This window comes from Dendrobates tinctorius, unplaced genomic scaffold, assembly GCF_039654945.1.
Source record: "Dendrobates tinctorius isolate UK_male_01 unplaced genomic scaffold, ASM3965494v1 ptg000143l, whole genome shotgun sequence".
Taxonomy (NCBI): domain Eukaryota; kingdom Metazoa; phylum Chordata; class Amphibia; order Anura; family Dendrobatidae; genus Dendrobates; species Dendrobates tinctorius.
This window is the reverse complement of record NW_027361810.1, coordinates 34734647-34760422: the sequence shown is the minus strand read 5'-3', so window position 1 is coordinate 34760422 and position 25776 is coordinate 34734647. Positions and strand designations below refer to the sequence as shown.

Below are 25776 nucleotides of genomic sequence, written 5' to 3'. Positions count from 1 at the left end.
TTATTGGATGATTCCTACACTTTGGTGGTAACTATTCATACTGGTGGTTGCAGGAAGGGGAGGGGTATTTAACCTCTTTGTGTTCCTGTCCCCTATTAGGGCGGAGAAGACATCCTCCGATGTAGCTGTCGTGGAAGGTTCCTAGAAACCGAATTACCGGTAAGTCTAATTCTATTTTTTATAACATTTATAGAATAGAACAATGTGTGCGTATAATATACCTACTCGGTATATATATGTGTGTGTGTGTGTGTACATATATATTATATAGTGTACATAAAATGTGTGTGTGTGTGTGTGTGTGTGTATATATATATATATATATATATATATATATATATATATATATATATATATATATATATATACACTCACTGGCCACTTTATTAGGTACACCTGTCCAACTGTGTGTTAAGACTTAATTTCTAATCAGCCAATCACATGGCGGCAACTCAGTGCATTTAGGCATGTAGACATGGTCAAGACAATCTCCTGCAGTTCAAACCGAGCATCAGTATGGGGAAGAAAGGTGATTTGAGTGCCTTTGAACGTGGCATGATTGTTGGTGCCAGAAGGGCTGGTCTGAGAATTTCAGAAACTGCTGATCTACTGGGATTTTCACGCACAACCATCTCTAGGGTTTACAGAGAATGGTCCGAAAAAGAAAAAAAATCCAGTGAGCGGCAGTTCTGTGGCCGGAAATGCCATGTTGATGCCAGAGGTCAGAGGAGAATGGGCAGACTGGTTCGAGCTGATAGAAAGGCAACAGTGACTCAAATTGCCACCCGTTACAACCAAGGTAGGCAGAAGAGCATCTCTGAACGCACAGTGCGTCGAACTTTGAGGCAGATGGGCTACAGCAGCAGAAGACCACACTGGGTACCACTCCTCTCAGCTAAGAACAGGAAACTGAGGCTACAATTTGCACAAGCTCATCGAAATTGGACAGTAGAAGATTGGAAAAACGTTGCCTGGTCTGATGAGTCTCAATTTCTGCTGCGACATTCGGATGGTAGGGTCAGAATTTGGCGTAAACAACATGAAAGCATGGATCCATCCTGCCTTGTATCAACGGTTCAGGCTGGTGGTGGTGGTGTCATGGTGTGGGGAATTTTTTCTGGGCACTCTTTGGGCCCCTTGGTACCAATTGAGCATCGTTGCAACGCCACAGCCTACCTGAGTATTGTTGCTGACCATGTCCATCCCTTTATGACCACAATGTACCCAACATCTGATGGCTACTTTCAGCAGGATAATGCGCCATGTCATAAAGCTCGAATCATCTCAGATTGGTTTCTTGAACATGACAATGAGTTTACTGTACTCAAATGGCCTCCTCAGTCACCAGATCTCAATCCAATAGAGCATCTTTGGGATGTGGTGGAACGGGAGATTCGCATCAGGGATGTGCAGCCGACAAATCTGCGCCAACTGTGTGATGCCATCATGTCAATATGGTCCAAAATCTCTGAGGAATGCTTCCAGCACCTTGTTGAATCTCTGCCACGAAGAATTGAGGCAGTTCTGAAGGCAAAAGGGGGTCCAACCCCTTACTAGCATGGTGTACCTAATAAAGTGGCCAGTGAGTGTGTGTATATATATATATATATATATATATATATATATATATATATATATATATATATATATATATATATATTTTGCTGTAAATATATATACAAACTGTAAATATATATCTGTATGTTTAACCTTTACATGATGAATATACAGTGGGGAAAAAAAGTATTTAGTCAGTCAGCAATAGTGCAAGTTCCACCACTTAAAAAGATGAGAGGCGTCTGTAATTTACATCATAGGTAGACCTCAACTATGGGAGACAAACTGAGAAAAAAAAATCCAGAAAATCACATTGTCTGTTTTTTTTTCATTTTATTTGCATATTATGATGGAAAATAAGTATTTGGTCAGAAACAAGCAATCAAGATTTCTGGCTCTCACAGACCTGTAACTTCTTCTTTAAGAGTCTCCTCTTTCCTCCACTCATTACCTGTAGTAATGGCACCTGTTTAAACTTGTTATCAGTATAAAAAGACACCTGTGCACACCCTCAAACAGTCTGACTCCAAACTCCACTATGGTGAAGACCAAAGAGCTGTCAAAGGACACCAGAAACAAAATTGTAGCCCTGCACCAGGCTGGGAAGACTGAATCTGCAATAGTCAACCAGCTTGGAGTGAAGAAATCAACTGTGGGAGCAATAATTAGAAAATGGAAGACATACAAGACCACTGATAATCTCCCTCGATCTGGTGCTCCACGCAAAATCCCACCCCGTGGGGTCAGAATGATCACAAGAATGGTGAGCAAAAATCCCAGAACCACGCGGGGGGACCTAGTGAATGAACTGCAGAGAGCTGGGACCAATGTAACAAGGCCTACCATAAGTAACACACTACGCCACCATGGACTCAGATCCTGCAGTGCCAGACGTGTCCCACTGCTTAAGCCTGTACATGTCCGGGCCCATCTGAAGTTTGCTAGAGAGCATTTGGATGATCCAGAGGAGTTTTGGGAGAATGTCCTATGGTCTGATGAAACCAAACTGGAACTGTTTGGTAGAAACACAACTTGTCGTGTTTGGAGGAAAAAGAATACTGAGTTGCATCCATCAAACACCATACCTACTGTAAAGCATGGTGGTGGAAACATCATGCTTTGGGGCTGTTTCTCTGCAAAGGGGCCAGGACGACTGATCCGGGTACATGAAAGAATGAATGGGGCCATGTATCGTGAGATTTTGAGTGCAAACCTCCTTCCATCAGCAAGGGCACTGAAGATGAAACGTGGCTGGGTCTTTCAACATGACAATGATCCAAAGCACACCGCCAGGGCAACGAAGGAGTGGCTTCGTAAGAAGCATTTCAAGGTCCTGGAGTGGCCTAGCCAGTCTCCAGATCTCAACCCTATAGAAAACCTTTGGAGGGAGTTGAAAGTCCGTGTTGCCAAGCGAAAAGCCAAAAACATCACTGCTCTAGAGGAGATCTGCATGGAGGAATGGGCCAACATACCAACAACAGTGTGTGGCAACCTTGTGAAGACTTACAGAAAACGTTTGACCTCTGTCATTGCCAACAAAGGATATATCACAAAGTATTGAGATGAAATTTTGTTTCTGACCAAATACTTATTTTCCACCATAATATGCAAATAAAATGAAAAAAAAACAGACAATGTGATTTTCTGGATTTTTTTTTCTCAGTTTGTCTCCCATAGTTGAGGTCTACCTATGATGTAAGTTACAGACGCCTCTCATCTTTTTAAGTGGTGGAACTTGCACTATTGCTGACTGACTAAATACTTTTTTTCCCCACTGTATGTCCACATACTCATATAATGCGATGAGCAGATCACTCATATGTAGCAGATTTACTGCTGTGCTTTGAGCGCCCACCACCGGCGGCGTTCAAAGCAATCTGCCTGGAATAACCATAGAGGTCTCTATGAGACCTGTGGTTGTCCAGGCAACGTGACGCCGACCCCCGATCACGTGACGGGGGTCGGCGATGAGCTCACTTCCGGCCCAGCGGCCGGAAGTGTTATTTCAATGCCCGCTGTCAGCTTTGACAGTGGGATTTAACTAGTTAATAGGCGCGGGCGGATGGCGATTCCACTCGCGCCTATTGCGGGCACATGTCAGCTGTTCATAACAGCTGACATGTCGCGGCTTTGAGGTGGGCTTCCCGTCGGAGCCCACCTCAAAGCGGGGGACCTTTCCGATGACGTACTATTACCTCATCGGTAAGGAAGGGGTTAAATATGTACTTAGCAATACTGCATTAGTAAATTGACAATTAATATCTTTGCATTCAGGAGAGTCAGCTAGCCTACTCTAAATTAATCCATATAGAGGATCAGTCACCTAGAGCTATCTCCATAAGCCAGCATCGCCACGTGATCATACATGCCTGTGATAGACCACTTAGGTCAAGCTATTTTGATATTAATATAACCATTGGCACAACTCCGTAGTAGTGGTGCACAAGTAGGATCCCAATCTGTGAACTTGTGTATAGAAACTTGGCACACACACGTGAGTTCAAATGCAAGAATGGTGATTTAATGAGGTACAGTACATACAGTGACTAGTGGCGGACGCCGTGTCATTGCTGGTACTCGTACTGCGCACATCATACCGATTAACGGCCACAAGCAGCCTGCTCAGCTCAGTATGGCTTCTTTTGCCTATATATTGAGAACTTACAGTGCATCACAGGGTACATTGATGAAGGTCATACAGACTGAAGCGTCACTGTATGTACTGTACCTCATTAAATCACCATTGTTGCATTTGAACTCATGTGTGTGCCAAGTTTCTATACACAAGCTATTTTGATAGTCTTCATAATCCTTTTGTGTAATTTCAAGAGTCTATATACGGGTCATTTTATGGCCCTAGTAGTCACTGGTTTGTTTCCATGAGCACTTGTCCATACTTGCTTGTAGATATAATGATTTGGGATCTTATGATTAAACTGTACTTTTATCTACTTGGATAACATTTAAGAGGGTTGCTTGCCAATCGCTGTCTATATGCCCCATTGGGACCTATGGTATAAAAGAGAACCCCCACTTGTCCATGTTCTAGAATGGAGAAACTGTTTTTCTAAAAGTTCCTTGCAGTATCCATACACTATGTAGATGACATTTCAATTTCAGAGTATATGTGTAGGGTTTTTTTTTTTTTTTTTGCCTCTGTCTTGAGCCTTGGCGACTTGATGGATGAATGATTTGACCGACCTTATGCAAGCCTAGGTCCACCAGTCTTCTCCATTCTGGTTTTTTTTTTTGTTGTTTTGTTTTTTTATTGTACCAAGCTATCTGGTTGCTGGTCTTCTATTTCACCCTATTTCACCTTATTCCTTCTATTCTCCTGACCATGATGTCCTTCTCCAGTGATTTGCTGTCTTCGTATGATGTTTCCAAAGTAGGCAAGTTTTAACTTGGTGATCCTTGGTGACCAAACTATATGAGCCGTGTCTTAGGGTACCGTTACACTTAGCGATGCACCAGCAATCCCGACAACGATATGGATCGCTGGTGCATCGCTAAGTGGTCGCTAGTGAGCTGCCACACAGGCAGATCTCACCAGCGACATAGCAGGGGTCGGGTGTCGCTAATTACCTGTCAGACGCGGCGATCCTGATGTCCTCCCGCCCGCGTCCACGCGTCACTCGTCGGCGAAACAGGAAGCCCAGCAGGAAGCGCCCGACGAGAAATGGTCCAGGATGTTCTCGCGCGACCAGCGATAACCAGAGGGGGAGGTGGTCGGAGGTAAGTATCAGGCATAGCGATATCGCTAGCAATATCGCTGCTACGTCACAAAATCTGTGACGTTACAGTGATATTACTAGCGATATCGCTATGTGTAACGGGGGCTTTAGTCACCAGTGAAATCTTCCTCAATTTGAAGACTTTGCCCAGTGACTTCATTGTTGATTTGCACATGGCAAATTCTCTTATTGACTTCCGGTGTCGTTGCTGCATCTTGTGTGATAATTGATCAAAGTAGTTGGAAGTTCTTTACATCTTCCACTTCTTTGGTGTCCATTTCAAATGTGTCCCAGTCATGCATGACAAGAGTCAATATCTTTGGCTTCTTTGTGTTGAGTAAGGGTCCCGTTACATTTAGCGATGCACTAGCGATCCCGACAATGATACGACCCGGTCAGGATCGCTGGTGCATTGCTAAATGGTCACTAGTGAGCTGCCAAACAGGCAGATCTCACCAGCGATGTAGCAGCGGTCGGCGGTCGTTAATTACCTGTCAGATGCGGCGATGAAGACGTCCTCCCACCCCCATCCACGCATCGCTCGTTGGCGCCAGCAGGAAGCCCAGGATGTTCTCGCGCGATCAGCAATAGCCAGCGGAGGAGGCGGTCAGAGGTAAGTGTCACATATAGCGATATCGCTAGCAATGGCGCTGCTGCGTCACAAAGTCGGAGACGCTTTAGGGATATTGCTAGCGATATCGCTATGTGTGAAGCCCCTTAGCAGTCTCATGTTTGAGCTTTCGATCTTTCCTACTGTTTACTCAGGTGATAACAGCTGATAAGAGCGGATGAGAACAGGTATACCAGTAGTGATCAGCTGGTCTTTATGCCAATGTCATGCAATGGGGGTGTGCTTATGTGATAACCCCTTTAATTAAACAATGTAATCTATAAAGCATGTCTACAATAGCATTAAGTAAAGTTGCTGGTTGACTCTTCTTGGGACTCAGTGCCTGCTTGGTTTTACTTCTCGAATATTTGAACATTGAGTCATAATCTCTTAGGATATTGATGATTCCCAACTTTTTGTTTGTAAGCTGAAAGTGTTAATCTATAAGACCTTGAACGTGATGTTTACTGAACCAAAGAAAGTTTTGTTTTTTTTTTATATTTTTTTTGTCTATGAGATTTTTCACCAAAGTCAAAATAATGTCTGAATAAGTTAAGCTGACTTTTGTGGCTATCATAATCAGTTAGTGGAGATCATCTCTCGAGCTTATGGAGAGCTTGAAATGAAACCAAAAGGTTCAGCTGTAACACCAAGTGCCACATATCGTTTGTTCCCAGATGTGGTGGACGTGAATCATAATTTCTAAAAAGGAGCATTGTTTTAGATCATGCAAAAACTTTTTGAGAATGATCTATCAGTGTTTGGAACTAGTTTATCATATAAGTAAAGTGCCACATTCTATTTGTATGCTGCTACTCATAGGTAGAGCTATATATGTATTTTTTTTTTTTGCCTTTTGGAGACATGTGGTTTGGACCCATAGGCCAGGGTCACATTTGCAAGTTTGATGCAAGAAACTCGCATCAATACCCGGCACTACCGCCAGCACTCGGGACCGCGGCAGTGCCGGGTATTGATGCGAGAGACACGCTTGAGTTTCTCTCATCACACTCGCATATGACCACGATACGACCCGGTCAGTATCGCTGGTGCATCGCTAAATGGTCGCTAGTGAGCTGCCACACAGGCAGATCTCACAGCGATGCAGCAGCGATCTAACAGTCATTATTTACCTTTCAGACGTGGCGATCCTAATGTCCTCCCATCCGCGTCGCTCGTTGGTGCCAGCAGGAAGCGCCCGATGAGAAATGGAGCTGCGCGATCAGCGATGGACAGCGGGGGAGCCGGTCGGAGGTAAGTATCACACATAGCGATATCGCCAAATCGGTGATGCTTTAGCGATATTGTTAGCGATATCGCTATGTGTAAAACCCCCTTTAGTGTGTGAACACCTTGAATAATTTGGTTTGTCAAATACTGCAGCAAAGTAGAGGAAATGAATTTGCAACTCACTCAGAAGTTTATAAAGCTTTTGTGTGGAAGCCATAGGTTAGCACCACAAATTAGATTATATCCTATTATTTTTTTGGCATGTTCATTTTCATGATGGGTCTAATCTTGTTTTCACATTAAGTACCAGGCTTTTGTATGGGAGGTCATTTAAATATTGTGTTGATTAAATTATACTATTTTTTACATGACACCTTCCACTTAGTGAACCAGTGGTTGGGATGGTTCTTTAAATGTGTTGTCCACTTAAAACAAGTTAATACCTATCAACAGGATAGGAAACAACTTGTTGAACTATGAGGGTCTGACTGCTTGGACCTGCTCCAACTGGCAGAATGGGGATCTTTAATCTGATAAAATGGAGAGTGACAGAACAAGCTTGGCTTGTTGGAGTGAGGTGACTTATAAGCCATGGGAAATTGAATATGCAAATTGTCTCTTCAGAGAGGAATTGGGCTAGAACTCTGGCGTGTATAAGTCTCCTCACTCTAACAAGCCAGGCTTGGATTGTCACTCTCCACAAGGTGAAACATTACCCCTTAAACCCCAGTCCAGAGCCTCTCCCCTACCCAAATCAGATCTCATACTTTGCACTGAGGAGGGGCAATACCCTGAAACACTGTCTGGTTTGACTTTCATCCAAAGTCATATTGCAAGGCTCATTAAGAGTCGATATTGACTTTTAATAGGTGGCGCTAGAGTTCTAGTTCTCTTACTCTCTGAAGAGACTATTTGCTTATCGGGGATTAAAATGAACCATTTTGCTGATCGGTGAGGTTTCTGATGGTTGATAGAGAATAACTTGTTTTCCCCAAGCAACCTCTTTAAATCATTGTCCATTCTAAATTATTTCTAAATTATTTAGAAATTTCAGAAAACTTGCATGTTTAGCAAAATATCTGTATTTCTACCAAAATGTAAAGAAGAAATATGAAAATAAGAAAACACAATATAGAACAATTGGAGTATACACTAATAAAACTTGTTCTCGCATTCTAGTGTTTAGCACAACTTAGATGTCAGACACACTGAAAACAAGCATTTTTTCTGTCAAATTGTAGTAAACAAAGGGAAGTTTTAATTATCTCAGCTCCATTTCCTCTGGAAAGCCAGCATTCCTTAGCAGAAGAATCTCCTATTGTGAGCAAAAGCTTGGGGGGTGGAGGGGGGGGTGAAGCCAATAAGATGCTGTGGTCATCATTTTAGAACGCAAAATGCAAGAAATGGTAATGCGCCTTTAGCATTACGAAAATTGTTGGGTAAAATATATTTAAACTTTTTTTGGACGGTTTACATCTATCAAAATGAACAATGGAAATGTATAACAAATTGCTAATATTTAAGGAAAGCTTTGCTCATTGCTGCACCATTCTACTAACGGTTTCTATGTTTTGCTGTTAAATTTATTTACTTCAATTTTAAAATTAATGGAATTTTAAAAAATGTTAAAAAGCACGCAAGCATCGGGGATATATTATAAGGAATGAAAAGGAAAATTATGTTAAATTCTACAGGTCATTAAAATAGCAAGAACTTGTATATTTTGTCTATTGCTTTGTTTAATTGTATTTTAATAAAATATTGGAGTAAGAAAATGGTATCAGTGAAGATTTTATTTTAAAATGGTTGATGGAAATATCTAGAAATAAGTGGCTGTGGAGCAAAATTTTTTGTTTGCTAATTATTTTTGAGACAATAAATACTTTCGCTCATCTATAGTTTAGATTTTATGGGGAGTGTGGTGTGTTTTTCTTTTTTTTTTTTACTTACATAAAGTGACAATATTTTAGGACTAGATTAGTATTTTGCGTCAGCACGGTTGCTCAGTCCTTGGCACTGCAGCCTTCCAGCGTTGTAGTCCTGGGTTCAAATACAACCAAGGACAACATCTGCAAGGAGTTTCTATGTTCTCCCACACTCCCAAAGACATACTGAAATGGAATTTATATTGTGTGCATCAATGGGAACAGTGCCGATAATGTCTGTAAAGCCCTGTGGAAAAAATGACACTCTTTAAGTAAGTAAAATAAATTAAATACATTTAGGCTCAAAACCTGTGCATTAGCGCGTGAGCCTGATGCTGCCTAGTTTCTGCTCTTCATGCTCAAAAGTCTTCGAGGAGACTTGAGCTATGGAATTAGTTATACATATTATATAATAGAATGTTTATCCTGCAGAGGCATATTGCAACACTTAGGACACCATGTGAATTTCTTAAATATTTTTATATTTATTTTTCACTTTTTAATAATACAGACGTGTCCTTCTTCACCTTTCATCTTGGTTCCATGTAACATTTGTGAGATGTTTGTGATTTGCAGCCTCTAGTGTTCAGGTATATAAATTTTGGTCCATGGGATGGCAGCCACAATGGTAGACCATGACTGCCAGACCAGAGCCCAGCAAAACCATCTCCTTGCAGAAGTCGAGCTGGGACTTCTAATCAGAGGAAGCATCAGTTAGTATGTTCTCCCCGTGTTTGCGTGGGTTTCCTCCCACACTCCAAAGACATACTGATAGGAAATTTAGATTGTGAGCCCCATCAGGGACAGTGATGAAAATATGTGCAAAACTGTAAAGCGCTGCGGAATATGTTAGCGCTATATAAAAATAAAGATTATTATTTATTATGATAGCAGCTAGGAAGCGGTTCCCAGGGATCTTGTCCTGTGTTCAGACTATTAGGCTATGTGCCCACGCTAGCGTTTTTCCATGCGATTCTTGCGCATTTTGTGCAAAAAAGCTGTGCGTTTTTGACGCGTTTTTTGACACGCGTTTTCTGGGAACGTTGAGGAAGGCTAAAAACGCAGAGCAATGCGGAAATTAATGAGCATGCTGCGTTTTTAGCCGCTAAGCGTTTCCTGAGCGGTTAAAAATGCATGCATTGGCACAAAAAGCCAAAAAAGCATGCAAATTAATTTGAAGCATCTTTTAAGCATTTCTGCAGCATCTGAGCTGGCACAAACGCTGTGGAAACGCTTAAAAAAAAAACGCAACATGGGTACACAGCCTTAATGTGGCAGCTAAACCAGTGTCCTGCTAATTACTTTAGTCAACTCTGGTGGCTAGCTGGTGATTTGTAATGTAAATTTCTGTTTTTTTTGAGACTTGCTTGCATGCTAAGATACGTATATATTCGTGTATAAGCCGACCCATGTATATGCCGACCCCCCCCAATTTGCCACAAAAAACTGGGAAAACTTATTGACTCGCGTATAAGCCTAGGGTGGAAAATGCAGCAGCTACTGGTAAATTTCAAAAAATGAAAATAGATACCAATAAAAGTAAAATTAATTGAGACATCAGTAGGTTAAATGTTTTTTTAATCCATACTGAATCATAAGCCCCATAAAATGCTCCATACAGTTCATGATGGCCCCATAAGATGCTCCATATGAAATACACCCCATATAATGCTGCACAAAGGTTAATAATGCCTCATATGCTACCCCATAAAGATTATGGCCCCATAAGATATTCCATAGATTATGCCCCAATAAGATGCTCCACAGATTATGCCCCAATAAGATGTTCCATAGATTATGCCCCCATAAGATGCTCCATAGTTTATGCCCCCCATATGCTGCTCCATAGTTTATGCCCCCCATATGCTGCTCCATAGTTTATGCCCCCCATATGCTGCTCCATAGTTTATGCCCCCATATGCTGCTCCATAATTATGCCCCCATATATTGCTGCTCCATAATTATGCCCCCATATATTGCTGCTGCTGCAAATAAAAAAAAAAATTCTCTTTGCTGTGGGCCCAGTGACGGTGTCCTGAGCAGGCGGTGACAGGTTCTGATGTCACCGCTGGCTCAGGACCTCGGCGCTGGCGATACTTACCGACCGATTGCTGCGCATCGCTCTGTCTGCCGGGTCCCTCTGTCAGTGACGTTCAGGCAGAGAGCACGGTGTGCACTAACTACGTCACCGCACCCTCTGATCTGAACATCACAGACAGGATGCGGAGGACAGAACAGAGCAGCATGCAGCGATGGACCGGGGACAGGTAAATATAGCTTATACTTACCCCCTCCTTGGCGTGGTCTCTGCAGCACCCCTGCTTCTCCCAATTTCGGGCTCCTTCAGCGGTCACGTGGTGCCGCTCATTAAAGTCATAAATATGCGCATATTCATGACTTTAATGAGCAGTACCATGTGACCGCTAAAGGAAGGAGCCTGAAACTGGGAGAAACAAGGGGGCTGCAGAGACCATGCCAGGAGGGGGTAAGTATGACGTGACACCCCCGCTCCCCTTCCCCCACCGACCCCCTGGTATATGACTCGCGTATAAGCCAAGAGGGGGACTTTCAGCCCAAAAAAATGGGCTGAAAACCTCGGCTTATATGCGAGTATATACAGTAAACTTACATTGTGAGAAATTGGAATCCTTTATGAAATTGAGGGTGGACACATCTTTACATTAGTGATTTAAATAAGGAGAAACTATGATATTTCCAGTTTGAATGTATTGCAGATCATATACCGGGCTGCACCTCCTAATAGTGTTTCCCAAGAACAATTGCCCCAGAAAGAAGTGTAAATTAACCAAACTTCCTTCCGACTATCCAAAAATTTATGAACGGCAATTTAAGGTATCTATAATTTTACAATTAAAAACATGTCAAAGGCTGACGAGGAGTTGGCTTCCATAGTTGAAGCTGATTTCCTTGCTGTAGTTATAGATCCCTCACCCTTGGAACAGCTGTTATTTGTAAATGAACACATTTAGAGAAATTTGTAACTAATGTAAATTTATACAATGAATGAACCTGGAGACCTCCAAAATAGGAAATTTACACAAATAGGAGCCCTAGTCATGCGGGGGGAGCAGCATGGCACATTTGGATGGATTCATTAAAACTTGCATTGCACACACCAGTCTTAAAGAAGGATTTGCTGGAGTATGATGTGCCAAACATGGCACATGTTCACAATGGCATGCACCTCACCAGAACTTCTTCTCAAGTCAGGATGTGGTAGGAACCGGAGTATAATTTTTGGTGTAAGAAATACTGCCACTCTTGATAAATTGGATGGGAGAGCGTTGTCACATCCTTTCTTCTTCCCAGTTTCATCCATTTTGACAGAGCTGTTTCAAATTGCCGTAAACAATTTGATGAATCCCTCCCCATTGTATATTGATGTACTGTATGTGCAATGCTAAAATGGGCTTTCATGCTGCAAAAACTACACAATGGCAAGAACAGTGGTGGGTTAAGTGTGAGGGAGGGCCAGGGTTGTAGTCGTGGCTGAGAATATCGGGTCTTGCACACCCTGGTCTCCTGTCACATGCAAAGAATGTCCCATTGTCAGTGTACCTGAGTCTCTATTATCCGCTCCTTCAGGGTCTTCTCTATGTTGCTTAAGCCCCCCTCTGGTCATTTGAGCACAAACAGAAACACAGTCCAGTTGCAACTTAAAACGCAGAACTTTACTTCTATCTTTGCACAGCACGTCCTTTTTAGATACAACATCAGCATAGGGTTCCATACAGTCCACATTCTCCACTTTTCCTGCACTTCTTCCTATGGCCTTCAATGTGCCTGGGTCGCACCGCCTCTTGCAGTAACCCAGCATCCTCCCTGTTCAGACTTACAATGCTTAGGAGTTCCCTCGTCTGTTTCACCCTGGATACGAGGGCATCAGCCCATGAAGTAAGCTGACACATTATAGAGCCAAACGAGAAACTGGGTCTGAGCAGAAAAAGTAAATTAATGTGCATGCAAAATGTAATTGCATATAAACACATGACCATTACACAGAGAAAAACAAAAACAAAACACAAAACAAATATCCTGGAATAAAAAAGTAAAAAAATGTAAAAAAATATATTGCAAAAATTGCATGAAAGTAGTAATAATAGTAATAATAAGTAATAATATTATTACTATTATTACTACTTTCATGCAATTTTTGCAATATATTTTTTTACATTTTTTACTTTTTTATTCCAGGATATTTGTTTTGTGTTTTTCACATTATAGAGCCACCTGCATCCCCGTACTGATGTGGCTTCAGCTGTAGTCTCTGTTCCACCACTGCTATCAAACTGTTGCTAAGACTGTCCTTCTGGGCCCTGGATAGCTGAGTTCCTGGCTTCAAACGTTACGGAGCTACTGGGTCACTTGGGCTTTAAAGCCCACCCAAGCTCTCTAGTCCCTCTGAATCTAACCAGGAAACTGTTCCTGCCTTACCCCAGTTAACTCCTCCTACAGTTAACTATATACGCAACTTATTATGCTAATGTGTCTTGTGCCCCATCTAGTGATGAAACTAAAATACTGCACTGTCCCTAGACAACTATGGAACTACAATACACAGTATTTTAAAACATTATATACATAGCAGCACATTTACATACTACATTAAGAATCGGGGCATGCTTAAATAACAGGTAGGGGTGTATAGTCTGCTTTGTAAGATTGCTAAATAAGACTATGATTCAAATATAGCGTCTATGCATTAATATATATATTTTGGATATCTTCATAACTAAATATTGATTTCATATCCTTAGCAGTATTTAAAGGGGTTTTCCCATCTGGAACTTTTATAATATACTCTAATGTCTGACGGGTTGAGTTTCTGCCTCTGGCAGGAGTGAATTGAGAGAATCGGCCAAGTATCTAGTCGCTGTTTCTCACTTGGCACAGTGGTAGTCCCAGAAGTTGGCCCACCAGCTATCAGTCATTTATTATATGTTCTGTGGATAGCCTATAGATGTAAAGTAGATGTTAAGAAAGGACTAGCCCTTTAAAAACAGTGTATATTTTAATGAAGCTGTGGATCTCAAAACCTAGCCCTGCTATTTCTTACTGACTATTTATATGGCTAGTTTAAGTTATGTATTTTGACTTTTGGCTACTTTCTTGGGGTTTGTTTCCTTTGTAATAAAATGTTGATTATTTTTGCTAATTCTTTAGATCTTTAGAACCATATTAATAGTTTTTCATTTTTTAGTAAAGGTTGAAATGGCCCCCCTTTCTTTCCTTTTTTCATCTCATTGCTTTCACGGGTTAGCAGTTCTAGAAAAGAATAGACAATTACTCTAAGATGTCTCAAATGAGAGATGACAATAGGATGGGAAGTGAGTAGCCTAACGTTCACCACTGTCACTGACTATGCACTCTTGCTAAATGTCACTTTGTTGAATATTACCACTGCTGAAATACCAGCTGGGCCAGTTGACACTTTTGTACTTCTAATTTGTAGCATTGTGAATAAATTAAGGTATTTGCTGATGACTGACAAGAAGAATTTAAATGGAAGCTGTGTTAGAATAATGGTTTATTTCTGTCACCTCGTAGACAACAGCACCCTATTTGGGTCTATATTGCAAGGAAAAACATTTGCAAATTAGATTCATTCTCTGCTAATAATGTTAAACTGGACAGCAGTACTAGAAACACATGTAATCTGCATTTAATTTGATAGATACTGAAGGGATTGTGGGATGGCTTTTGATGTCAACTTGTAACAATTGCATAGTCTAGGGTTGACAGGTTCAAATAATCACAACTTAAAGAATACAGTCTTAAATCTCTAACTGATCTCCCCAGCTCTTGTAGAGAAGTATTATTCAATCATCTGGGTCTCACTGTGCGAATTTCTTCGTTCGGCCTTTTAGCGCATCATTCTGTACAACCTTATGTAGTAAAAAGGACACTTCTTTTTTTATATCATTTATCATTTAGAATTTTCATCTAAACCTCTACCATTAATGAAGTTAAAGGGTTTGTCTTGCAGAGAGGGTCGTTGTGGATGTCATAGAAAGGGTCCCCACCCAGGAGCTTCAATGCCTCCCCAAAAAGAATCTAATAAAATACTTTTGGCCGCAGTTATTCTTGGCTGAAGCAGGGCAGCTGAAGATAGCCCATAAGGTACTGTCACACTTAGCGATGTACCAGCGATCCCGACCAGCGATATGACGCGGTCAGGATCGCTGGTACATCGCTAAGTGGTCGCTAGTGAGCTGCCACATAGGCAGATCTCACTAGCGACATCGCTGGGGACGGGGGTCGCTACTTACCTGTCACACTAGGCGATCCTGCGTCCTCCCGCCCGGCTCCACGCGTCGCTCGTCCTCACAGCAGGAAGCGACACAGGAAGCTGATGACGAGAAACAGTCCTGAACGTTCTCGCGCGATCAGCGATAACCAGCGGGGGAGCGGGTCGTAGGTAAGTATCACACACAGAGATATCGCTAGCAATATCGCTATAACGTCACTAGTTATAGCGATATTGCTAGCGATATCTCTTAGTGTGACAGGCCCTTTAGAATGCACCATAGCTAAATTTAGAAATAGGTGACAGTAGCTCCTTCTTGAAGTAGAGCATAGCTAATGATGGGTCACACAACACTTTGGTTTTAAGATCCTCCTGAGGTCACAATTGGCTTGGTACATTGATAGTGCTGAAACTGGTAGAAGCAGTGTTCTGTTTTTGTTGTTTTTTTTTTTAGAAAAAACTCTTTTTATTTCCTATCTTCCACAACCCCTTTAAAGATGGGTTTGCATAGTATACATTCTTTTAATTTTGTATAACAAGCGCACAATACATAGTACGCATATTTGATGTAGAGATGTTGCTGCACCCATAGCTGAACCTTTTAATTTTTTTTAAATACATGTTTACATTCATTAAATTTCACACACAGTTTTTGAGTGTTACTAAAGGTTTATCAAGTGATTTCTCTTATCCAAAGAAAACAATCGTGAACAGTTACTTGCTGTTTTAGTTGGCAACCAGTGTCTGTAATCACTCAAAAAATATTTAAAATGTTATTCTTAAACTTTTATAGTATTTCTTTTTTTTAACTATGTGTTTTCTCCTTACACTTGACATTGCAAGTAATTTTACAGGTTTTGCTGGTTAGGTTTTCCTTATTAAATAGTCATGTACAAATGAATATCATTTGTCCACATGGAAAGAAACTGATAGGAAAAAAAATGTGAGAATCATCCAAAAATCTAATTCTCAGTATACTTGGTAATTGTGTAAGATTTGTATTATTATTTCTGAATAAGTAATTTCTACAGAATAAACTTCATATTTTCAGAAATAAAGCTAAAGAGTATATTAACAGAAAACATGTAACAGTAAATCGCTGGCTTCCTCTGTAGAACGCCATTATTGCATTTAGGTTGTAGAAACAGAAATGCCACAATCTGCAGTTTTTCTCCCTCACCCATGACAGCACCACGGAGAGAGGGGGTCCGCCCATCAAGGACAGGAACCTACAGACAAAAGAGCGGCACCTCTCCTCCGCCCCAGTTGGGTTCCTGTCCTTAACGGGTGAACCACGGCAGCAGAAGCGCAGCACTTACCGGGGTGAAGATCCGGGACCGTCCCGTCCGTGGTCAGACAGCGGGGAGGCCCCTGTCGCGGCGGGGTCGGTTGCCGAAGCCGCCACCGCTGCAGCTGAGGGGCTGTCCAGGGTGAGCGGGCGGGGAGGACCGGGCCGCCGCTCTGGGAGGAGTAGGGGCCGGGGGACGCCGGTATAGGGGCAGCGCCGGGTACAGAGGTGTACCAAGATGGCGCTGCCCCGGAAGTAGAAGGAAAGGTTCAGGATGGAATACAAATGGATAAAATCCTGGAATTCCTCCAAAGGGGGTTAGAACAGGGACTAGCGACTAACACACTGAGGGTACAGGTAGCGGCCCTAGGCGCCCTCTATAATCAGGAGGTGGCGAGCGACCCTTGGGTATCACGGTTTATGAGGGCCGCAGCCAGGTCTAGACCAATAGCTACCCAGAAAGTACCATCATGGGATCTGAACTTAGTGTTGTCAGCCCTAACAGGACCCCCATTCGAGCCTATCCAGTCAGCTCCACTAAAGACCCTATCATTAAAAACGATACTGCTAGTGGCCCTAACATCTGCTCGCAGAGTGAGTGACATTAATAATAATAATAATAATAATTTTTATTTATATAGCGCCAACATATTCCGCAGCACTTTACAATTAAGCGGGGACATGTACAGACAATAAATTCAATACAAGTTAAGACAATTCAAACAGTGACATTAGGAGTGAGGTCCCTGCTCGCAAGCTTACAATCTACAAGGAAATGGGGGGACACAGTAGGTGAAAAATGCTTGTTAATTCAGGTCTGGCAATTACAAGCATTATCGGCAATACCCCCATTCATTAAAATTATGGAGGATAGAATTATATTGAAACCTGACCCTGCATATTTGCCCAAGGTAGCAACACACTTCCATAGATCACAGGAGGTAGTCCTTCCTTCCTTCTGCCCAAACCCTACGAATAGGGGAGAGGAGAAATTTCACACATTAGATGTGAAGAGGTGCTTAGTGCACTACCTATAGGCCACCAAGGGATGTAGGAAGGATCTCTCTTTGTGTGTTTCCAGGGACCTCGAAAGGGGCTCGGGGCATCCAAAAGTACCCTGGCAAGATGGATAAGGGATGCGATTGCCCTGGCATACTCATGCAGCAGGAATACCATCCCGGAGGGTCTAAAAGCCCACTCTACGAGAGCAATGGTGACCTCATGGGCAGAAAGATCAGAGGTATCAATAGAGCAGATCTGTAAGGCGGCCACCTGGTCAACACCTTCTACCTTTTTCAAACACTATCGCCTAGATCTAGCCTCTGCGTCTGACCTGACCTTCGGGAGAAGGGTCCTTCAGGCGGTGGTCCCTCCCTAAGCTACCAATCTCTGAAATTCTCTCCGTGGTGCTGTCATGGGTGAGGGAGAATAGCTTAGTTACTCACCGATAACGGTGTTTCTCGGAACCCATGACAGCACCCGCTTAATTCCCCCCCTTTTTTTCACGTGTGCGGTGAGCACGATTTAATGTGTGTAGAGTGTGTTCTTAGACACGAGGCTTCTCTATAAGTATACAAATTATAATGTTATGTATATACTTTTGTTGTTAATTAACCGGGAGACCCTCTGATGCTCTGTAACCAACTGGGGGCGGAGGAGAGGTGCCGCTCTTTTGTCTGTAGGTTCCTGTCCTTGATGGGCGGACCCCCTCTCTCCGTGGTGCTGTCATGGGTTCCGAGAAACACCGTTATCGGTGAGTAACTAAGCTATTCCGTTTCCGATCTCTAAACTGTATGTAAATACTCTGACTAAAGAGTTATTGGCTTCACCTAGCACTCATTACCACTCATTAACCAAGGCACGTTACCTAATTGCTGCCTTCCATTTCTCGACTATGCTACTGCTCAAAGATATGATTACAAAATCCATGTGTCATACAATTCTTATCCAAATTTTCCATCTTTTAGGTTTGTGCACATGATGTATTTGTCAGATAGGTCCGCCCCATCTAAAAGAAAAGGTGCCAAGAACCAAGCTCAAAAAGAATAACTATAGAATAACTATATGCATTTCAATGTAAAAATGAATTGCAGTACGTACATTCAATCTTAGGCCAGGATCACACTTGCAAGAAACTCACACGAGTCTTGCGCCTCAATACACGGCACTGCTGCCGACACTTGGGACCGGAGCGCCTAGCTGCATAGAAATACATGCAGCTGCACACTCCGGTCCCGAGTGCAGGCGGCAGTACCAGGTATTCAGACACGAGACTTGTGCGAGTTTCTCGCAAGTGTGACTCCGGCCTTATTGGCATCTTCTAACCACTTCAGGTTTCAAACAAATGCCAAGTGGATAAAAGAAATGAGTAGAATATTCTTCAGGTGTTTCGGCTTTGAAAACGCTCTATCTTTTACAACACAAATCAATGGGAAGGTTCTCAATAGGCCCAAAAAACACCCTTTTTTTGAGCATTGAGTCACTGCTTGAAAAACTGCTTGTGGTTTCCTCATTGCTAAATGGAATAAAGAAAATAGTCTAAAAAATGCTAGTAAAACTAGTAAAAACGACTACCAAAAAGCTGGAGTTTTTTTTTAAATTGATCGGCTGTCAAAAAGATCAATAAATTGCTCTGAAGATGACCTAAAACAACAAGTAAAAATGATTATATTGGAAAATAATCCATCTCCCATCCACAAAACACACAAACAAAAAATAGTAGACTTGCTATTACACCTGAATTATACTGCACATACCTCTTGGAGAGTATATTCCACCTCCTCCAAATAAATGCAGTATGCCTGAGGAATTGATCCAAAAATATATATATTTCTGAATGAGAATCTAAGTGGTCAGTATGAAATCCCTCCATTTTAATAGGATTTCCCAAATGGTAGTAAACATAGATTTTGCGTTCTACCTCTCGGCAAACTTTGGATAATGTTGAAGGTTTACATACATGACTTTATATTTAGTGATACAAAGTTTGTTTTTGTTTTTTTTAGACGTATTGATGCCATAAATACTGAGTCCATTTTTTATGTTCTTCAGCTTTATTTTTTCTTTTATACTGATATTGAATTGAACCTACAAAACAAAAACAGCCGACATAAGTTTTTTTATTTTCTCGTTTTTCCATTGGAAACTATGCTCTTTAGATTAAATTAATTTTAAAAGCATTTTGCTCCACCGACTTTCATCAAATAACTAGACAAAAGGAATTGTGCCTCTCGGTGAGTGACATTTTGAGATAGGACGCTAACTCAGCCGAACTGTATCTCATTAAAGGGTAATTAAATAGTCATTTTGCAGTCGGTAATCTTATGATCTCTTTACCATATTGCTGCAAATTGGCATTATATCTTCCATTTACTATGCTCCCCTCAATGTCAGGGGGTGCTAGCAGCGGATTACAGAAGGTGACAAGCTTTGTTTTACAAAAACAAATGCTATTTATGCAACACTTTTCAATGTGTATGTGGTTATTGTCTCTTTTTTTTCTTTGTTTTATACACTTGTGCATTTTATATTATAAAGTGATTAGTCAATAGAATAACATTTTTTATTTTTATTTTTTTACTTGTTTATTCCCTCTCTTAGATGAACCTGCTTTCTTAAACTGTGAGCGCAGATTACCTTTTTTTTTATTTTTATTTTTTTCTTTATTACAGATTTCACCTTTTCAATGGCTCCTTCCAAAGCCGGTTTTAATAGAAATAGCAAGTTATAAATCATATAAGCAATTATGAAGACATTGTGGGAGTAAGGGCCTGGTTTGGGCTATAGCCCCAGATGTTTCTAGGCTTCAGTAATGGCCCTGCCCAGATATTTACAGCTTAATTTCTGTGTAAGTGCACTTGTCTATAAATGGGTCTTTTTTTTTTTTTTTTTTTTTACACGACATAGTCCTGTACAAATGACTTCATCTACAATCGCAGAGAAAAAAAAGCTGTGACTAAAGACAATAATTGGCTACTGCAAGCAAACAATAAATTCTGATATTGGATTGTTTTTTTATTAAAGGCGTGAGATTTTTGTAAAGTGTAAAGAAAAAATATGTAATTTTTTAAATGTTATATTTCTTCTTTACGCTTTATTTTTGATATATATAATATATTATATATATTATATTTACACATAAAAAGGTGTGTATGTATATGATATATATATATATATATATATATATATATATACACATAAAAATATATATATATATATTTTTTTTTTTATTTATATTTTACACACACCTCAATGGCTAATTTTAAAAATAAATCACTAGAGGAAAAAATACAAACAGCCTGATAACAGTGTAGGTTTTGCAATCATCACAGGTCCACTGGGAGAGCATCTCATCCAGTCTTATCAGGGCTATATACTAAACAATAAATGAACTATTTACTTTAACTGAATGAAAAAAAAAAAAATACCCATGGAAATATTTAATTTATACCTTATTACTTTTCTATTTATTTTGTTACAATATATACCGTATATTTTTATTTTCTGTTTTAGTTTATTTATTGCAAAAAAAAAGTAATTGTTGCCACGGCAAATTTATTTTTCTTCGCCGCACGACTTCAACCATTTATTTTTCCTTTCTCCAGCCGTAGAAAAGTCACCAGGAAATGAAAGTAGCAAAACAGTAGCAACAGGATATGCCTCCGTAAAGATATAATTCCTGTTCCAAAAAAAAAAAAGTGAAGACTTCCTACAAGCCAAAAATTTTTACAAAATATATTGTCCTTTTTTAATTTTTGTCTTGTATGACTTTTAATTTATTTTATTAAGCCTCTCTTTTTTTGTGTTCATTTTGTGAAAATAAAGTTGTCTCAAAATATGAAACGTATTCAGTCCGGATGACCCAGAGAGTTCCTAAATTCTCCGGTGGCCAGTGGATTTTTCATCCGGGAGGTTTCCAATAAAAATATGATCTATTTTAGAAATAATATTGTTTAGTGGGGTTGAAAAGCGGCGTAATAAAATTAGACCTTCAGTCTTCTAAAGTTACTACTTAGACAGCACCCTTGGGAGAGGGTAAGATGGCTGCATAAGCAGATGAGTTGGACCGTTGCGCCGATAGATACATTTGTCGGCTCAGCTATAGATATAATGTATTCCTATAGCCGTAATCCTGACACTGTTACATCCAAATCAAATCAACATGAGGTTGTCATCTTTAAGCAAATATGTTAAGTGTTGTCTTTTGTGCTCTGGATATGAAAGAAAGGGGCCCAAGGGAGACCACATCATGCAAATGGAACAAATCCCATTTCTTCTGAGTGGTGCGCCCCCCCCCCTTCATGGCAGCTGACTGTGTTATCTTTGTGTTTCTCTCAGTGCTGACAATTCTTTCAGTGATCTAAGTTAGGGCACATTAGGAAGTGGAAGCAGCTGTCTGCGCTATACTGAGAGACGTGTTTGCTGTACTGCAAAGATGAAGGACCGCGAATCCTTGACACACTCTCCCCCTCCCCCACCTTTTACTCCAACACCATCAACATTCAGAGGCATACATCGTCTGCTTGGACAGTTTTTTGTTCTGACTGACAGCATCTGGCACAGGCAAATTTAAAAAAAAAAAAAAATACATATTACACCCTGCCTGGAACTTTAACCGTTTTTTTTCCTTTTTATTAAGCCTTGGACTTATTTAAGGGATCATTTACATTTCAATGGAAATGGGAGTCAAAATAATTGTCAAAAAGCATAAAGCAATCGCATATCCAGCCTTGAAGTGATGCTGATGGCATATTTGCAAATTGGCATTTTATTCACTTTTTATATGTTTGCTAACTGATAGATTGGGTATTTACTATAAAACATTATGCAGACTGTTGTATTCTGGGTCGCATAATGATCCATTTATCTTACATCATAGTTATCAATTTTGTTCCATTTTTTTTCTATATGAAAGGAATGTTTGTGTGTGTATACATCTATGAATGCTTTTTTGTTTGTGTTTTTATATTGTGTGTATATATGTATAATGTGTGTTCGCACGCACACACACATATGCACACACACATATATACACGTTATATATATGTATATCTACACAATATACACACATAATGCATACCCAATATTAATATATATATGGTATATGCATGACTTATAGCATTTTATTTCTACAGTCATTCAGTTATTCAACTATTATACTTTTAATGGCCCTTTGTAATATTTGAAAAAAAAAAGGATGAATATTTTTTTTGTTTTCCTAAAAGTTGTTTTGCGCAGCCATTGAGCACTAAAAAACAAGCACAATAAAGAGAAAGCCATAGTCCTTTAATCAATACGCTTCTTCACTTCTGCATTCGATGACTTTTATATAGCAAGGTATGTTTTATCCCACTCTCCCCTAAACCGTTTTGATAGTCACTAGGGTATCCGTAAGTCAGGTTATCTGGGCAGACAAGCTTGTCTGGCATTTATGTAAAAATAATAGGAGGGATGGCTCCAGCCGTCAGAATATGGACTATGAGACCTAGAAATAATTCTTTCTGTAGATGTCTCCAGTTCTCCCTGCTACCAGGAAATCAAGTGCTGACTGTATCAGCAGTCTCATCATGTGATATTATTTCCAGCAAAAAATACATAGTATCATATCTGTGACAAAACGGAGGCATCAACAGGAAAAGTTATCCGCCATATGTAATAAAGTGTATTGATTTACTTGCCTGGAATCGAACATATAATTTAGGTGTTAAATGTATTTTGTACAAGTCACCTTGTCAATAGAAATATGTAGTGAAAGTAGCAGCATTGTCCGCCTTCTGAAAAACCCTTTTCAGATAATTGATTATGGGAGTTCTCTCTGTTAGGCCAATCGGTACTTGGTGCTTCTTACTTTTTCCCCTTTGCATATTTTCTTCAATCCATGCCACAGTCTTGGACATCACGGTGCTATGACTCGCATTGTCTGACTGATGACATGTTGACCATGTCCAGTTTGAATCATGGAAGATCTTCTCATCTCTAGTAATATCCATGGAATTTTATGGTATTTCTCTTTATTCCCGTTAATGCCAATGGTTTTCTAGAGCTGAAAGTTACATTTTTATATGGGTTCTTGATGATTATCAGGTGACCACCCACTATCCCTTCCAGATCAAGTCAGAAAGTTGGGGGGAAAATACTGAAACACTCATTAGATGGTCGTATTTCATTCTAGTGATGATCTCAGTGGTCAGGACGTCAACGATCTATGCATCCAATGGCTCATGCCCCAGTCCACATTATGGCTCCATTTTGTGTGAAATACTAATAGGACTTCTATTGAAGTGCTTATTGTGGCTTCTATACAAAGTTGTTTTCTGTGTGAGTTTGTCAGAAAAAAAAAGATGGTATGCTCCATCGGACTCCATATGCATGAACCATTTCTCTCCTAGAAGCATTGCTGTTTTGTATTGCAGTACTGCAGGCCTCATACAGATTCAAAGCAGTGGTCTTTGCCATGGGTACTATGCCTTATCTGGTAAATAGGGGTTAGTGATAGAAGAAACTCTCTTAAGGTACTGGTGCATCGCTAAGTGATCGCTAGTGAGCTGCCACACAGGCAGATCTCACCAGCAACATAGCAGGGATCGGGGGTCGCTACTTACCTGTCAGACGAGGCGATCCTGACGTCCTCCCGCCCGGGTCCATGCGTCGCTCGTCGGCGCCACAGGAAGCCCAGCAGGAAGCTGATGACGAGAAACGGCCCAGGAGGTTCTCACGCGATCAGCGATAACCAGCGGGGGAGCGGTCGAAGGTAAGTATCACACATAGCGATATCGCTAGCAATATCGCTATAACGTCACAAAAACCAGTGACGTTACAGGGATATTGCTAGCGATATCGCTTAGTGTGACAGGCCCTTTAGATGTCTATTTCTGACACAATATTTTCTCAATGTGTGATTCGGTGCATACTTTGACAGTCTCGTAAGTACCACGTTAGATATGGCTACCCTACAAGTCAGAGACTGACCCTTTATCGAGCCGGGCAACAAGACGAGTGATAAATGACAAGCCAGAAACGCCTATTCTGACAGCTGTTCGGGGTGATTGAAACTTATCAATGTAGAGCAGAATCAGTCTAGCTCAATGCAACGCCCTTGAGGCAATGTTGGGGGTGGGATTTATTCTCCTTAATGAGACCAGTTCAGTTGAGTAGGGAGTCACATGAGTTGAAGAGGGTTTTTTTTAATTTTTATTATATTTTGAAGGGAAGTAGTTGGGAAGTACTTGTTATTGTTAAAGAGGTTCTTCACTTCAGGTAAAAAGAAAAGATTCTCAGAGACTTGGGGGGGGGGGGGAGCAAATGGATAATTGCTTACCAGCACCCGCCTGGATTCAGCCCAGGTCTACTCTGAAACAAGAAGAAGCATCACCATTCCTGCTGTGGCCTGTGATTTGCTGCAGAGAGGTCAGGTGACTCGATTAGATTTTCATTGGTAGTTTTCTGATGACTCATTGCTTAAGTTCACAGCAGTGGACCTGCTGATAGTGGAATGATGGTGGCTTCTTTCTATCCGATTTATAATTGTGAGTTTTCGCAAAGTTGCTTTATTTGTCATTAATGTACTTTGGTCTCTGCCCGGAGTGATTTTATGCACGCCTGTAATTTTGACTCCATTTTGTGAAACGTGACTTTTTGCACGAAGGATTCATGGAAAAGTATAAAGACAAAAATAAAGACTTCTTACGACTGCAGAAAATGGTTGCATGCTGTATTTTGAAAAATTTGGTGCAAAAAAAAAAAAAGTCAAGGCAAACAAGTTACTGAAAGAAAAACAAACAAATGTAAATGATGAATCCAAGTCTTCAACTTTTTGGAACTGTTAAAAGAAGCTTTTTAATTTCTGTAAACTATATGCAGCTTTTTTTTTGTATATAGTTTTTGTAATTTAATAGTTCCAAAAGTAAGAAATTAAAAAATCAAATATGCCTTTTATCATATTTGTAATTTCTTCGATAAATATCCAGCGTAGGCTTGGAGAGGGTTTGAGACTACAATTCCCTGGTGTAAAAGCCAAGGTTTATCAGTAATGCATTTAATCTGGACTTGTGTGCAATCCAGGAGCATCCATAGATCTTCTGCAATAATTACCATACCCCAAGTGGCAAGGAAAAAAAGACATTTGCCTAAAAACCTGATGTCTTCATTACACAGTTTACATTTTA

At 40.6% G+C, this 25776-nt stretch overlaps 1 protein-coding gene across 5 annotated transcripts in view; it reads left to right on the top strand.

The window, feature by feature from the left end:
- FIGN (fidgetin, microtubule severing factor) overlaps nucleotides 1-25776 on the top strand; it is a 201519-nt gene that overhangs the window by 38560 nt on the left and 137183 nt on the right. For 2 of the 5 annotated variants that reach the window (XM_073545748.1, XM_073545749.1), the window contains exon 3: nucleotides 7042-7155. The exons of 1 other annotated variant lie outside the window; for it this stretch is intronic. In XM_073545748.1, the coding sequence (XP_073401849.1) occupies nucleotides 7110-7155 (46 nt within the window). In that variant the 5' untranslated portion in view covers nucleotides 7042-7109. Of the gene's footprint in view, nucleotides 1-7041; nucleotides 7156-20283; nucleotides 20460-21216; nucleotides 21616-25776 lie in introns of those variants that run through there. 2 more of the 5 variants (XR_012220337.1, XM_073545751.1) reach the window with 2 other exon arrangements.